General features: G+C 30.1%; 1 protein-coding gene across 4 annotated transcripts; it reads left to right on the top strand.

Annotated features, from left to right (window-relative positions):
• Positions 1 to 323: 323 nt before the first annotated feature.
• Positions 324 to 5,581, top strand: Scgdelta (sarcoglycan delta). 4 transcript variants are annotated; one of them, XM_070645872.1, is made up of 8 exons: positions 324 to 762; positions 3,473 to 3,757; positions 4,325 to 4,445; positions 4,511 to 4,579; positions 4,636 to 4,777; positions 4,885 to 4,935; positions 5,010 to 5,127; positions 5,203 to 5,581. In XM_070645872.1, the coding sequence occupies exons 2-8, from the start codon at positions 3,509 to 3,511 to the stop codon at positions 5,401 to 5,403; spliced, it is 951 nt and encodes a 316-aa protein (XP_070501973.1). In that variant the 5' UTR covers positions 324 to 762; positions 3,473 to 3,508; the 3' UTR covers positions 5,404 to 5,581. The 4 variants fall into 4 exon arrangements, with proteins under 4 accessions (XP_070501973.1, XP_070501972.1, XP_070501971.1 ...); XM_070645871.1 differs by lacking the exon at positions 324 to 762 and adding an exon at positions 1,086 to 1,219; XM_070645870.1 differs by lacking the exon at positions 324 to 762 and adding an exon at positions 1,093 to 1,243.
• Positions 5,582 to 17,820: the final 12,239 nt, after the last annotated feature.

Raw genomic sequence — 17,820 nt, 5'->3', positions numbered from 1 at the left:
TTTCATTCCCAAAATCCACAAAAAACTCTTTACAAAACCCTTAAAACCTCAATTTAATTATTCTAAAAACACAACAACTCTGACTTTAAAGTAAAATAAAGCAGGCCGATTGTATGTAGAACATTAAAAAACACGAGAGAGTGAAACAAATAAAAGCTTTTTGAATTAATTTGATTTTCTCGTCAAAAAAAAAAAAGACACAAAAAGCACAGCATAAATATTTAAACCATTAATTAAAGATTTAATATAAATACAAGATTCTTAAAAAATAATGATGATGATGATGATGTTTTTATGATGAATAATTTATGAACAAATTTGTTTAAACAGTAAAATGTCTTTTGAAAAGACAGAAGAAGAAGAAAAAAATCTTAAATGAACAAGACTTAATTCCACAAAGTGAATAATTTGTTGTTTTTAAGAGGGGAAGTTTGTCTTTCCATTCTATAAGACACAAAAAAAAAATCATTGACAACAAGTCATACATCCCGACAAATCTGATGTATGTACAAATACAGTGGTTAATGGAAACTAATGAAATAAGTAACAACGAAATCAGATTATGAGAAGGTCATCTCTATATTATGTATATGACGATGCTATAAAACTTAATACAAAGTACAAACGGAATATTTGATTTAAAATTTTCTTTCATTCATCGAAAAGTATTTTGTGCAGAAAATCATCGTCATTATTAATTCATATGCATTTATAAAGGCAAGAAGTAAACCGAGATCGTCATTAAATATCAACCAACAACAGGTAATATGATTAAAAATACTCACAACAAAATATATAAATATTAAGCTATACAGATCATACTAAATTATGCAGATCACGTTTCAACAAGAAGAGAAAAGAAGAAAATCAAAAACATTTTTTAATTCAGAAAGAAAATTGAGAAATTTTAAAAATAGGAGCACTTAATGACGTCACAGAAAGAACATTTTTATAATTAAAACACTCTCAGTTGAACACACAAAAAAATATTTTTTTTATGTGAAAATTTTTGAGAAAAATTGAGATTTTTTTATGAAAATGAATTTTTGAGAGGAGAAAGAAAAATTTTCTTAGTGTCTTATTGGATGATCATCAGGTCGAACAATTGTGAAAAGTCTTATCAAGACAAAATTTGTCAAAATTATAAGTGAATATTAGTGATAAAGAAAATATTTTAATTAAAGTGCACAACTTTTCAATCAAATCAATCATTTACATGGTCATTAATCTAATTAATTATTGTGTAAATATTTCTATTTTTAAAAACTTTGCCTTGAGTGGAAAAATCGTAAATTTTTTCTCGCACGAAATATTCTCGTAAAAAAATTATTTCTCAGGTGATCAAAATATTTTCAATATTTGAGTTTAAAAGCATAATTAGAACGACTCCCTTTGTGTAAATTTGTCAGAGTTTGAAATCAGTTTGAAGTTTATTTCAAATATGAATTAGCTTTTGAGAATATCAACAATCATTTCATTTTTGAATTATCTGAGCAACTACAACTAGTTTAACTCCCTTGTTTGCATAAGTTGATAGTCCACTTGATATAAATGTTTAGTCTGTTTTCAATCTTCAAACAATAAACATCTTTTACATTATTTAACTAAATTAAGCCTTAAATTTGAAATATCAATAAGCTGCTACCATTAAGTAACTATACTGTACATTGAGTAGCTTGCCTTAGATTGAATTTCTGACTAAAATGTTCAAAAGGAAGCTGTCTACTGTATTTTCATTCAGATTTGGCACTCTAAAGTCTCAAACTCATGATTTCTGTACCACAATCTTAAAAATAGGCTACCGTTGCCCTCAACATAATCACGGAACCAATTTAACTCACTCCAAAAATAACAACAAATCTCTACACGTAACCACTTACTCTTAAGGAAATTATTTACAAGCCATTAAATTTATTAGCTGTGATTTCAGCAGTAATTTCCATTATTCGTCTCATAAATATTTATAAATTAGGATGAAATTATTTGTTTATTTATAAAAGTGTCTAATCAAAATAGATAGAAACATAATAAGTAAGCTAAAAGGGTGTTGTGAACTTCAAGTTAGTGAATTTGTTGAAGTTTTTATAGCAAGTTGATAAAATATGTACAGTCTCTACAATACGGCACTCATGTAAAGGGGTTAAAAACTTTCTCAATCTTAGAGCTTTCTCATTTTCAAATATAATGACATTTATAATACGCATTAGGGAATTAAAGAATGGGGACATACACAGGTACATGACAATGACTACCTTCATCAAAATTTCTACATCCATAGTTATAGTAATCATCTCTCTTAGATAAAATTATGAGAATACTCAATTTCCAAATGGATTAAATATTTACAAATATTTTATATATAATCTAGTTTGATTTTTAGAAGTTTAGAAAAAAGGGGCAAAAATTACTATTATTATTGTATGCATGTACATTTCATATCTGTGAATGTTTACATTAAAAAGTCCTGAATATATTTTTATGAAATGTATACAAACGACAACAAAATATTGCACACGAGGGAATCCAAAAAGATCATTATGTTACTGCTCTTTTTCGGATGATTTACAAAAAATTTCTGTATGCAAAATAGTGGTTCTAGTGCGGTTTGGATTTTTGCGGTTGTTGGTGTGATTAAAAATTGTTTTTTTCATGATAAATTTCTTAAAATAATAAATTAAATGTGCTGTTCTGTTTTGTATTGTCACTGATAGTCTGGAATATTAATCTTCATTATAGACATGCTGTCCCTACAGTCGATATGAAGCCGAGTGGGCAGCTTTACATAATAAAGAGACCTATAGTCAACTAACGATATATTCTGTGAATAGCTCCATTTTTGGTGCTAGACATTACGTCCAGTTGTCAACTCGGTGAAGCTAAAGCCTCACTCTGCTCCATATTCGAGATAAAATCCCAACACTTCAGAACCTCCAGACTCAAACTACACGGATTTTTCTCGTATTTCATCGCCTTTACGTCTACAAGGTGTTGTCCTTGCTACCACAAAAAAAATATATTTAAAACACATTTTAGTACTTTCCCAAAAAAACAACAAAATGTGCTTGTTTTATAAACACGAAAAAAAATGTTGAGGAAGAAGAAGCCAAAAACAAGTACAGTACAATTGCTTAATGGCATCATGCGGGATGTTGAAAAAATGTAACATTAATAAGTCCATTTGTGTTATGAATTTGCATTACCTTATGTACATATATTTTACATTAACCAGGTTTTCGTCTTGAATCACACAAAAAACAATTTGTTGTCTTCACCTGGATTAAAAACATGAGAGTACCGAATCCTTTATTGTCATAATGGGGGGAAAAGGGAAAGTGATTGTCAAAAAGTTTTCTTTCATTTGTATCCATTTGGAGTGTAAAACCTGTATTTAATAGACAGTCTGTTATGAAAAAGTATCAGATGTACGAAAGAAATTCATCATCATCGTCTTTCCTCTTTTTGTGTTTTACAGGAAGCATAAACTCTCATGTAATAAAAACGGAAATAAATGATGGGAAAGCGAGCAGTGACTGTGGAGCAGAATAATAATCAGACATACACAAGTTCTAATCAAAACAATCAACAAATACAAGAGAATCAACGAGGGATGGTGGGAACTAATGGTGGAAATAATAAGAATTCAATCTATGGCTGGAGAAAGCAATGCCTTTATTTCATTATATTTCTACTTATGGTATTAATATCAATTAACTTAGCCCTTACATTATGGGTGCTGAAGGTTCTCGAAGTATCTAAGGTATTAAATAATTCCTGCATAATGAAGAGCTTTAAAATGTACTTTTTTTTCAATGGAACTGGAAAAATGCAACTTTTTCTATTAATTCGAGAGAGAGCAAAAAAACGTTGTAATATTCAGGAAAGACATAACATCCTTACCATAGGCAAATTTCACATTTCAAAAGGAGAATTATAAAGAGTTAATGAAACGTGACATTTTTATGAGAGACATAAAAATCTCATATTCTATATTTTAATTCCCAAAAGTTTCTGTTTTTTTTTCCATCCATTCATTCATTCTGTCCTCAATATTATTTTTTTAAAGCTTTAGTTCTTTTTTTGTGTGTTTAAAACATGACACGTATTTAATAGAATGCGAAATATTCAGATGAAATAATTTGAAGACTATAGAAATGAGTATGGGGTTTCCAAGCTAATTATATAATAATGTATGCTATTGCCCTCATCAACCATCATCATCTTTTTGTACACTAAAAACATTTTAATGCTCTTCATTTGTTATTACTTCATATTAACGTATGACTGAATCATATCACACATGAACACACATATTATTTTATTTAAGGATGGAATGGGTCAAATGAGAATAGTTGAGGGAGGTATACAGCTTGATGGACAAGCGATGTTTCTAGATGAATTAAAGACCTCACATATTAAGTCAAGACATGGGCAGCCGTTAGTATTTGGTTAGTTGTCCCTTTTTTAAGTCCATAAGAATCTTCATCATAAATTGTCTTTACAATCTCTACAGAGTCTTCAAGGAACTTAACATTCAACACAAGAGATGCTTATAACGACGTAGAAAATCAATTATTTCTTGGTAAGTTGAAGCTTAACATCATTTAAAAGCTTAAAATAATTTAATAAATTTTATAGGACACGACAAGTTCGAGGTACATGCCAAAAAATTCAAAGTTACAGATCCTTATGGGAGGACATTGTTTTATGTTGATCGGGATTTAGTTGAAATTGCTGCTGAAAAGCTTAGGATTGAAGGGGACGGAGGATTGATTTTTGAGTAAGTAAACTGAAGTATTGGGGACTGTGTCTTACTATATGAAGTAGTAACCTCGTGTGCTATCATAGTACTCTGCTACTAAATACTAATACTAAATTACTTTCCAGAAACTCGATCCAAACACCAATAGTAAAGGCTGAACCAGGACAGGATTTAAAGTAATAAATAAATATAATGCATATTTAATAGTTTAATTAAAATGTAATTTTATGATATTATTTAATTAATTTAGACTCGAGTCCCCAACACGTTCTATAGAAATGCAAGCATCACAAACGATTTACATTCATTCGGTTTCTGGTAGTATAGAGGCTTCAAGCTTAGAAGATATAACTTTACGTGCAAAAAAGGTAAGTTCTTTTTTAAAAATAATTTTCAATTAGACATTGATATAAAATAATTTATGCAAATATCATAATCATTAGATTCTCTTTGACGCTGAGGGTATTATAGTCTCAAATATGAAAACAACTCGACCGCCTTCTTATTATGAGAAATCGAAGCCAGACCGCTCGGCAGATCATAAATTTTATCAAGTATGCATTTGTGGTACTGGCCGATTATTTCTCGCTCCATCACATGCCAATGCATCATGTGCGGCTGATGATGATAGTGTATGCAGCTAATATTAAGATATAGAATATTGAGAATATACAAGTAATATAATTACATTAAAATACGCATAGAGAATCTTAATCATATCATTGAAAAAAAGAATCAAATGTTATTAACGAATTATTGAACTTACAACCTCACAAGAATGATAAACATGAAAGAATTTGAATAAAGCACAAATTAAATAAATTTTCAATTCCATTTTTCTTTTCACTTTTTACAATTCGACATCAATTTTTTCGGAATTTCCTTTAAATTTTGTTGTATTTTCGAAGAATTCGAAATTATTTTTGAAGCAATTTCGAAATGTTCGAACTTGTGTGAAGTTAGCTACAAAATTACAACCACAATGATCGGAAAATTTCTGTGGACATTAAAAAATGGTCTATGTTTGATCATGTCTGAAGTATTGGCCTGTATCAACTAATCATTGAGAATAGAATTTTGAATCTAACTTCACACAAGTGCGATAATCCAGTAAAATGCAAATCAAAATTCTAAAAATCTATTTCCCCCTTTCCCCAAATTGACATTGAATGTCGAAAAGCAAGCAAATTAGTGTATAGACTTTAATTGTCCTCATCCCGCGTCAAAAGGAAAAAGTTTTCTTGTTGAAAATTAATCTCCCTTTAAGTCGCCTAGTCTTTAAACAAATGTAATGATATCAACTGAGGAATTTAATTAATTTCATTCGTAGTCGAAATATTTTCACGCACAATATTCTAGATGCTGAATGTTGAATTTATATTCACGTACAAATCTCAAGTAATCATTTTCAAATCGTTTGTTAACAGCACATAATTTCTCCTCATTCCAAAATTGCGTTCCTTCCTTTGTCTATTTTCATTCCTTATCCGAAAAAAAAATACCTGATAATCTTATATGTATAAGTGTGTGGATGTCTCCTGACGTAAAATATTTTTAATAGCGTCATTAATATCTCCTTTTGTAAAAGAATAAAAGTGAAAGATATATGATGTCATTAGGAACATTTGCAGCCGTAGATAATCGTTGTTATTGCTCTACATATAGATTTTCATAATTTGAGATTCAACGACATCCTATTGTACCAATGATGATGCTCTGTCGGTTTCGTCTCATGAAAAATTTCTTTCCGTTCATTTTTCCGTTTTTATTGAAATTCATATTTGATGAGTTTTTTCTGCATGAGTTATGGATGACGCTTGGTACGTCTTTTGTATTGCTTACTGCTTACAGCATTTTTAAAGTAGTCTCTCTATCCTCATTCTGTTTTTATATATTTTTAACATATTTTTAAAGCATGATGATGACCAAGTGTGCTAAAATGACTCAAACATTGTTGCATTTTTTATTAGGCTTGTGAATTGAGTGAGGGCAGTTGTACATTTATATCCAACTCTCTCTGGCTAGATTGATGACAAATTTATGATTTTGTACATCTGTCTGATGAAAATTGCTATTAATTCTATGAAATTGGAATTTTTCCTCAGAGTTGGGGTTGCGTAGGTTCGAATCCTAGCTTATGCGAAAGGCATACTCACTTGCTTATTTCGTTGGCCGTACAGATCAAATGTGATCCATATCCTCCATCAGATGATATTGGTTGAAATTGGCTCCATCGCTGGTTATAGCTCGCTAAATAATTGCTAAATAATTGTTCGGCTCTCTTTTGTTAGTATAAATGGATGACGGCATGCTAAGTCAATCCATTCTGTACTAACCAGAACCTCGTTGGACTCTATTCCTATTATTGTTCACTATTCCATCCCTTGGCATTCCAAATAATATGGGAATTTAAGCAAACATAGTTGATAAATTCAAAAAACTGTTGATCAGCCTTCTACATTCCATTCACATCGAAAATCATACAAACATTCACACATATGTACTGCAAATCAATATCCATTAAACTATTTCCAAAAAAAAAACACATCAAATGAAAATAATATTAATTCTTTTGTATCAATAATCATCATAATTCATAGTTGTGCACTGTGGGATTTTTTTTTAACTTTTAGCACTTTCACTATCATGAATTGTTCTCATTTATCACTTTGGGTAGTTAATGTTGTTTGATTTGTAGACTTATTAATTATTCAGTTCACAAATCAAACATACAGGTCTGTTTTTTGTAAATAGTTCAAAATATTCAATATGTACATATGTAAAGAAAGGGGTTCCTGCAAGTTCATTGCTTTTCCGTTCTATTTCTGTAGATTTGAGTTCATTTAATAATAAAATTTTATATGCCAGCTTAATTGAATATTCAGAGTATTTTTCCACAAGATAGTAATCAATTTATGCATAACAGAGTTCTTTCTGGAAGAAATCAAAGAATTGAACTGTAATTTGGAAGCATAATAATATGAATTTTACGACTTAATAGATGAAATAAAGCAAATTAAATCTTTACAGTCGGTAAATGGCCATTTAGTTCTGATTTTTCTGGATTTTTCTGTTTTCTGGGAATTAATAGATTAAGCAACAATTAATGCCCGATCGACAGAAATTATTCATGGCAACCAAGTGGCTGTGGTGGCATCCAAGTGGCTCTCATGGAGTCCAAAAGGCTGTCATGACGTCCAAAAGGCTATCATGGCGTTCAATAGGCTGTCATGGCATCCAAGTGACAATCTTCATGTCAATTGTCTCAAAAATTGCCAATTGGATGCCATGTGTCTGTCGAGATATAATGAGCTATTTGGCTACGCTCCTGCTTCTATGCTTTAAACTACTTACATATCCTACATGTTCCAACATATCAACTAAGTTCATAACTTCCAGCATCTACATAATCAATACAATTAATATTCAAAATGCGCCACATCCTCCGAAATAAGATAAGCGACAATTATTCCCAACTGGCTTTTATTGAACTCATACTCCAAGCGACACGAAAAAGATGAATTTTGTTGCTCCACGACCATATTTATATGAATATTTACTGCATCCAAAATATTTTTGTTTAAAATTAATTGAGCTATGAGATGCACTGAAAACCGCATAGTCAATTTCAAAATAGATTTTGTGTTTTTATGGGTACAACATTAAATTTAAATATATTTTAGAAATGTGCATATTGGATAGAATGAGTAACAGTCAGCCAGCTAGCCAGCAATGGGCGAAATAAAAACAGACGAAAAATTCATGTTATTCAAATTCTAAATGATCTAATGAGTGATTTAATTCAAATTCATTCAGGACATACCATTCATTGACATGAATTGTGGATGGGAAGGAGGATATAGGGAAGGATGAAATAAAAAAAATATTTTCGGAAGTTTTCTTCATTTTCACTGTTCAAAGTTATAAATTTTAGTAAGTGCGAGAAGCGATAGATATTAAAATTGAATTAATGATGGAATAAATATTTGCAAATGAGCGTTTCTATCTTCGTTCCACATGGACTCGATACATATATACATGTGCATGTATATTTACCATTTAAATTCACATCTATTTTCATGCAAAATTAAATTTCTATACAAATAAAATAGTTTACGTTGATTTTATGGTTTTCGAAAGTGCAATATTGAGTGTCATTTGTGAGATAAAATTTTTTCAAACTCACTTGCTAGCAATTCCGCAATGTTTTATATAAATCAAAATCACATTTCAAACAGTTTTTTTTTTCATTCATCCCCTACATACATACCCCATGCTATTCACGCACGTTTACATGAATATTTAATATCAAATTATGTTATTTATTGATAACATTCAACTTCAGTATTTTTAGTGTTTATTTTATAATCACTGGTAATGAGAATTGTCACACTTGATAGCGCACTTTTCGCTGACATCAATTCAATTAATGATGAATATTGAGTCATTTGAATTCAGTATTGGTTTCAATAACAATGATGAGCAATTAGAACGTTTGGGAATGGACTCATAATATTAATTTTTTTACTTATCTGTTGGACGCGGAAGTCTGTAGCATGGCTGCATACTCAATTTCCAGTGTTGATGATGGGAGCTATCCAGGATTGTTTTCGAATTGTCAGCAACACTTCTCACTTTTCAATAAAACTTCAAATTATAAGAAATTAAAAAAAAAAATAATGGCCTACTATGATTGTTTAGTATTGACATTGAGTCATTTCAAAAATTCCGAGAGGAAAGGGCTCTGTAACCTGATGGTTAGCAAACAGAATGACCCTCTGTATTTTGAGAGCATGATTTCGATTCCTGAATTTAAAAGCTTTGTACAATGCTCATGACAATACATTTGACACAGAGAGCTTCATACTAAATAGCAATCCCCGAGCCTTGCAACATAAAAGAAGCAGGCTCCGTCACGGAGCTTTTGTGGCAGCCGATAATAGGCGGCTTCAATTTGATTTGTGTCGCTCGGGTACGAATCCCAGCAGACAGATAGAACAGAACCATACCAAATGCCAGCAATCAAATGAAAATTAATAACATTTCCGTATTGAAAAGTGTCGTTGAAAATTAATAAGTTTATTTAAGCACAACCATAAAGTAAAAAAATATAAATTTCGGCCGTAATTGGTTCATGTGCTTGTAATGAATCACTTGTCATTTGAGTTAATTGTAATTGGAAACGTTTACAGGTATAATTACAGAAAGAAAATCATGAATTATTTTCACAAAAGTGAAATGTTATGGAGCACAAGAAAGTGATACCAAGCAAGGAAGTACAACAAAAAAATTTAAAGTAAAAAGAATGTTCAATATACATGAAAACATCCATTCCCTCCCCAAATAAATGCTCCGCATTGAAGCTCTAATTAAATATAATGAAACTGAAATGTTATTTAAAGGAATGAGTAGGATGAGGAAGGATGAAAAGGCAGAGTGTGAAACATTTCATTAAGTTAAATTTTGAAATAATTTATTATGCAATTCCAAGCAATAAACGTCATAGTATATTTATGATTATTATAAGCGATTTCGAACGTCTATAAACGAAGGGCTTCTTGTTTTATTCTTACCGAATAGACACAAGCTTAATTCTTTCATAGCCATATCTACTACGAACAACAACACTTAGTCTTCTTAAATCGGAAGAAAAAACTTCCTGTTTTCAAAAATTCTTCATGTTTATTTAATTTCCTTTTTATTTCCTTATTTAAAGCATGGCATATAACCGATGTGCTAGAATGAAGGGAAAGTGATATTATCACATACATAAAGGAAGCAACCTAGTTATAACTTTGAATGAAAATAATGAGAAAAATGTTAATTATGAAAGTTACTTACCTCACATAAAAATACAGACAACGCGGATAGAGATAGATCTAGATGTATAAACGTATTACTTTCCACATAAGTTCGCGGATAAAATGATTTAATGCTTATTACCGAGTGTTGAAATGAAGAAAATTTTCACTCGTTCATTTCGTAAAATTATACATATACGTGTCTACCCAGTGTGTAGCTTAGAAAATAAAATTGTTTCAAAACTTTTATATAAAATTTAAAATTGGCGGGAAAAATTTTTCTCCACTTGGAAATTTTGAAATGAAATTTCTGACAAACTAATTAGTTTAAGTCTGTCAAAACTATTAAGATATCTCTGTTTCAAGTGAGCAAAGCTGTATTCTTGTTGATTCAATCTTAATTCAGCTACAAACAAATGTTTTAGCAATTTTAAATTTTGGAAAATTTTTATCAACAAAGAATTTTAAAATTGAATAATTTTGAAATTTTCAAATTCAAATCTTACTTTGTCTGTCCGCACTGGGTCGCACGAATCATTTGGAATAAAAATTTTCTCTAATGTTCTATGCAGAAGTGTGAAATTTTAATTTCTTACGCAAAATAACATTTCTACGTGCTTCAACATAATTTGATGGGATTTTTGTATTTGTTCAACAATATTATTATAACAATAAATAAAATTCTTCTTTCCCTAACACTAATAGCCCCTAACAAAACATATTAAACAAATTTAATGGAAGAAATTTTGCATTCATTTCAAATTGAGTTTTTCACTCTATGAAAATAAGCGGAAAATTTTTATTCCATTATAATATTTCTGTTGGGTTTTTAGTCAGCGAGGAATACATAATAGCGGTTATTTGTTAAACTCAATAAGCACTTCCTTTTATTATGTATCAATAGGAGTCTTTCTTTTGCTTTTTTGTCAAAGTCATAACATTTAACAGCTTATACTTCAAATTTAACAAGCGTTAATATTTCTTTTTGCTTTCCCATTTTTCCGCAATTTTTGTGCTTAAATGCAAAATGAATATAAGTTGAAAAGGCAAGTTTGAAGATCTATGGGATGTGAATTTCGGCGACAAAGGCGAACCATATGTTCTTAATCATTTTCCGGAGAATAATTTATATGGGGCAAATCCGTTTTGCTGAGAATTTTATATGGGGCAAATCCGTTTTGCTGAGAATTTTATATGGGGCAAATTCGTTTTGCCGAGAATTTTATATCAGCTTATCTTGCTGAATTCAACTCTTTTTGCTGAATTCAACTTAATTTTTATATGGGGCAAATTCAACATTTGCTAGAATTTTATATCAATTAGCTTAGCTGAATTCAGCAAGAACAAATTTTACAGAATTCAAATAAATTTAGATACAAGTTCAGCAAATTCATACAATTTCCTTCAAACATAAACAGTCTGTCTACAATTTGCCTATCAAATTACGCTTAAATTTTTTGCTATTCCTTGCGAGCATATTTTTATAACCTCAACATCCAACCACCCTCTTGAATGTGTGAATATCTCATTGTAACATTAAAAAATATAATTTTTTCTAACATTCTATGCAGAATAGAAGAGGAAGTAATAGATGGGGATGGAAAAATGAAATTATTTGGGGCTTTACTCTAAAGCAAATAAATATGTGTCTCTAATTCCATTCTTTTTGATAACAATTTTAAAATGAATTTATTTTTATATGTAGTAACAGAAGGAATAAAAACAATTTAAATGGATTTTTTCCTTGTGCCTTTTTTTTTGGAAATTTGTTTCGACACTTTCAGTCTTATGTGTGTCTCGCGAAAATCAATGAATTTTTCAGATTATACATCTCTGTCTCTTGACTCAAATCATATCATTACAACTCGTGCACAATTTTCTCTCATTCAATGCTGATAAAAAAAATAGATTGAAATTTTAAGCGAATATGACTTCCCGAATGTAGGAAAAGCAAATGTGAAGACGGAAATGAGCCATATGTTTATTTCAATTTCTAGCATGGCATGAGAAAGAGAGTGAGGAAGCAAGTGCTGAAATGTGAATACGTAGAAGAATAAGTTCACGCAGTTTGTTGATTTTTGCAATTTACGATGTAATTTTATGATCTTCTCATCCCTTTTTCGCATATCATTTTTCCTTGTGTTTTAATTGAATATAAAAGAAATGTTTTGCTTCTTCTTATTTCGTGGATGACTGTATGTTTATATTTTTCAACAGCAGTATGTGAAATGTCTTGATTTTCATTAATGTCTTCTTTATATTTTTATATTTGTAACGATGAAAGATCCTGAGACTTTAGTTTAATGTGTTTAAAATCTCAAGCATCTTCGAATGAAATTGAATAGCTTTTCATATTCATATTTGGGGGATGTATGCTATGACGAAAATTTTGGTGATAAAATACTAAAAACATAGTGGCGTAGAGACTGATTCCTAGTGCATGCTTTGAAAATTAGGATCCAATAGGGAGGGGGTTGACCCTAAGTCTCCACTCTACCGGGATATACCCCTAAATGTAGTATTTTAGTTGTTTGGCATTCAAGTCATGATTCCTACTAGAGTGTGTAATAGAATGTGAATTAACTCAAAGCAAAGATCATCCCTAAGGCCGTATGCTTAGTTTTGACCTACTTTATACTTGACCCTAATGGTTGTATTAAAGAGCATGCTTTCAAGAGTTGAACAAGCTCGCAAGCATATTCTTAGCTTACTCTACACTTAAAAGCATGTTCTTGCCTGCAAGGGTAATCTCCATACATTTACTCCTAAATAGTCAAACTCCTAAGTATGTAGACAATAAACCAGAATTTATAGGCAAACTTTCAACAAGGTAGCAATCCCCCTCCTCCAGAATCCCCACTTTCCAAAGTCTTAATTCACTTTTATAACTCTAAGTAAGTAAAGAGGAAAGTAATTATCTATTGAAAGCATGATGCGTATACTGCATTGGACGTTTTAGGGAATTACTTTCAATTTTCTGTCTCATCCGAAATAGACTGTAATTTTATTAAAAGTCATATTCTGGAAGGAAAATGCCACATTCATTGTTGAATGTTGGTTGAGGGACTCATTCTAAAATAACCAGTATTTATGTATATATATTCTTTTTTTTCTCACCCTGACTTTCACTCATACTTTTTTACTTCTCCTTTATTCACTTGTTATCCGCAACAAACAAACAAGTGTGTTATGTACTAATGGAAAAGTTCTGTTTGTATTTCTTAAAATTTATAAACATATATATTTATATATGAAGGAAGACAGACAAATTTCCTTGCATTACTTTTCATAGGTCTAGATAAATTTATTTAACCACTGAGCCACTGAGAGACAGCAACATCATATTCATATTCATATTCATACAGACTGACTGGATGCATGCTTAATGTACCATATGTATGTTATGTGTACATATTAAGAAGGAACGCACAAAAGTCAAAATCAATTGACAAAAATAAATACAAAAGGCAAAAAGCTATTACGTTATGAATCAGAAATCATTTTGTCTTATTCATCATGTACCTTATCATTTATTATTCACTTGATTTCTTTTGATAATAATCTGATTAACTGCCAATCATAAAAATTTATATTTTTGTTTCTGTCTTTCCAATAAGAGACAGACGAAAAGACAACATCAGATATGTGGATGACGGAGTAGGGGTTCCTATGCTTGGAATTGGATGTACATACATTTTGGAGGCAAAAAAAACTATGGTCGGTTAAGAAATAATCAATATGATTGGGATTCGAACCCATGCACTGCTATTTGTGCATGTGCAATTGTTCTGAAGACTATCCAAGTCCTCCAAATATGCAAAACAACTCTTAAATTCACAGCTGCTAAAACTTAATAAAACCCCTACTAGTATGAGAAACAACAGAATTGTATCCCAATATTGTGTTCTTCTGTACATTTGACATTCAATGTGTATATACAGTACAAAATATTAATAATAATGATAATAATAATTGTGTTTTCACTTTCAGTTGTCAGTTACTATAATTGCGATGAAATGATAAATGCAATATTTAATATAGCTAATTATTGTGTGAAAATGAGATAAAAATATCATATTTTAAGCAAGTTACATTCATTAAATAAAATAAAATAAATGCGAAAACAATGGATGAAGACTCCACCGCAAAATGTAATTCCGGAGAATGTCAGTAGCAAATATCATAAAATTATTAGACAATATTTTTATTTTCCTGTATCAGTTTTTTGGTTTTTCGTTGAATAGACACGAGTTATATGAGGGTTGGGGTTAGGAAAACAACGTTGTTGGGAAATATTTTGGAAATTTTTCTGTTTTTGTCGAAAAAAAAAAACTTGAAAAACTTCTGTTTTAAGATTTAATCTACAGTATTATTGTATATTAATCTGTTTGCTCACTAATAGTCAATGCATTTCTACTTTTAAAGCCAATTTAGAAGTCAATTAAGCTCAAATTTAATCAAAGAAATTTCGAAGTGACCAAATTTTGCCGCCAAAATATTTAAACATTTAAAACTGTCAAAAACTGTTTACATAACCTCAGGCAAACACATTTAAAACAGTTACAAGTGTTACTGTTTCCATTACAGCATTCCATAATTAATTTTCAAATAGTTATTTGATCAAATATTGATAAAACTTAAATTTCCATCATAAAGGGATCTAAATGTAACCAGAAAAGGGATTTTCAATTTTCTTCAATTGTTAAGATTAAAATAAAACCATAAACATAAAAGTGAATTGAATTTTGAAGCGGCTACGATGATGATGGGGAAAAAAATCGTCAACACTGAATTACAGAGATATTATGATAACCATTGAGGATATACAATACGATATGTGTTCTATACGAAGGATATACTAATATTTGAACTTTTCTTTGCAAGCCTTTACAAACATTTTTAACCTTTTCAGCTCTCAAGTGTTTTCTCTCTTGACATTTTCATATGTTTCACAATCACATTTCTCCTCAAAAAGTTTCATTATTAAAATTTCAATCTGTTTGATCAGAAATTCTTCTTTCTTACACAACAAAGAGATGAAAATAACCCCAAATGTTATCTCATTGCTTTACTTGCTGCTGCCACTGTTGTTGTACAAAGAAAATATCGGAGGAAAAGCAGTCACATTGTAAGTATATATATGACCATGTAAGAATGGAATGATGAGTTTCGTAAGATTATAGTCGTATGTGGAAATTTCCTATTATAAAAATTGCTATTTATGTGATCGATTTATGTTGTGCTTAAAAGAGTTATACTTATAGTTCTCGTAAGTACCTCCTTGAGGATGGAAATTTATTGGGCTTGAAGGAATGAAATATGTGAATTAAATGATAGTTTTGTTGGATGAATTGGATCATAACTGCTATATTAAATTGTAAGTATTATATAGTAATCCATTACTAAGTATGTGACGTAGAATGTAAGTATTGATGTGCGGAACTCTGAATGTCCTCATTTTGCATTATAAAATTCTTAATGTTAAGGCTATACCAACGGTTATTTTATATTTAAATTATATAAAACTACAATTAGTTGTTTTCCCCTTTCATAGTTGATAGTCCCCTTCATGTAGATATTTAGTCTGATTTAAAACTTCGAAGAATAAACATCTCATTTATCAAATCCGTAAGGAAGTTCTTCTAATTATAACTACTTATTTAAAAATAACTAATGTGATTTACACTCCAAAGGTTAAATTTAAATTTTAGAATTTAAAATTCAAAAGAATTTAATTATAAAGTAGCAAGCACAGAACAACTAGTTTTCAACATTTTGTCAACATAAATCGTGTATCCAAAATAAATGTCCACAAAATCTATCGTGTTAAGAGGCAATATCCTTATAAAAACTCAAAATATCACAAAAATTACGAAATCCACGAAAGAAAAAGAACCGGAAAAAAATAGTAAAGTGTTTCTCCGTCAGCACCTACCTGCAGAATGAAGAAGTATTTTCCAATAACATATCATTTATAAAAACTTTCGCTCTCTCAATTTCCAGCGAGGAATTCCATAGGAAATTGATGTACGCATGCTTCGATCATAAAATGTTAACACCTCCTTTTATCAACTTCATATCAAATTTTCTTATCACACGTGAATTCTTATAGCTTCTACCTTATACCGCCTTAGATGATGAAGAAGTTTTTCTTACTTCTTTCTTCCTTTATTGGAATAAATTTTCTCATATTTTTTATGAAGACATTTAATATCAATTAGGACAATAAGTCAAAAATGATGATGCTTAATATTTTATTGAATGGAACTCGAGAGTTGAAATCATCATCAAGATCAATTTTCATTTCATTGACTCAATAACCACAATAATAAAAGTTGGCTATAAATCTGTTCACACAAATTTTCCCATCATATTACCCAACAAGATGTGTAACCAGATGGAAACTAGTGAAGGCGTGATCGCTTATGATTGACGAAAACGCATGAAATAATAAAGGTGAAATTAACGGTCATTAATTATTTGAAAATTAACTGTCAAAAATTATTTGAATATAAACTGACAAAAGCTGTTTGAAAATCAAGTCAAAAATGTCAAAAATTAACGTTTAAAAAAATTTTGAAAATTATCTGTCAAAAAATGTTTCAAAAATATGGACAGACAGACAAACAAGAAGAATTCATCAACATATTCAGAGAACGTCGCTTAAAAAGGACAAAAATATAAATCTTTATAGGCTTATGTTGTAAAAGGGTATTGGATATGTTTGTCATAACAGTCACAAGACAATAAAAAGAAGAGGAAAAGTTCAAAAAGTTTACATCCTCACGTCACCAGCACTCAAATCCCCATAACTTTTCAATTGGAAAATGCTATCCCTTTAAAAAAAAATTCTATCAATTGTTAGCACGTAACTCAATAGAAAATAAGCATCTATGTCTATCTTTCCCTTTTTATTTTTCCTTTTCAGCTGTAACTTTTTTCTTTTTTTCTTCTTAACTCAACTTAACCAAAAAAGATTATCACGATTCATTAACTTCTGATTTGTTTAGTAACTGTTGGTATTTCCTACTTAACGTCTGCGAGATTGCAATGAAAATGATATAAAACTTTTTTAAAGGTGATGTTTCGCATGGGAATTGAAGTATATGTTCGTTTTTCTTAACTTTCAGACAGTAATTTGCTTGCTGATTTATTTGAATTAAAATGTTGAAGGCAATGAAACTTGTTTACAGGTAGTTGCATAATGATAAATGATGCGCCTTTTTAAAGCCGGATTTTATGTTGCTGTGGATTTATTAT

The sequence above is a fragment of the Chironomus tepperi genome, unplaced genomic scaffold (assembly GCF_022539635.2).
Source record: "Chironomus tepperi strain 1889 unplaced genomic scaffold, CSIRO-AGI_Ctep_v1 contig_354, whole genome shotgun sequence".
Classification (NCBI taxonomy): Eukaryota; Metazoa; Arthropoda; class Insecta; order Diptera; family Chironomidae; genus Chironomus; species Chironomus tepperi.
The sequence above is the reverse complement of the archived record's forward strand: the minus strand, read 5'-3'. Positions and strand labels throughout refer to the sequence as shown.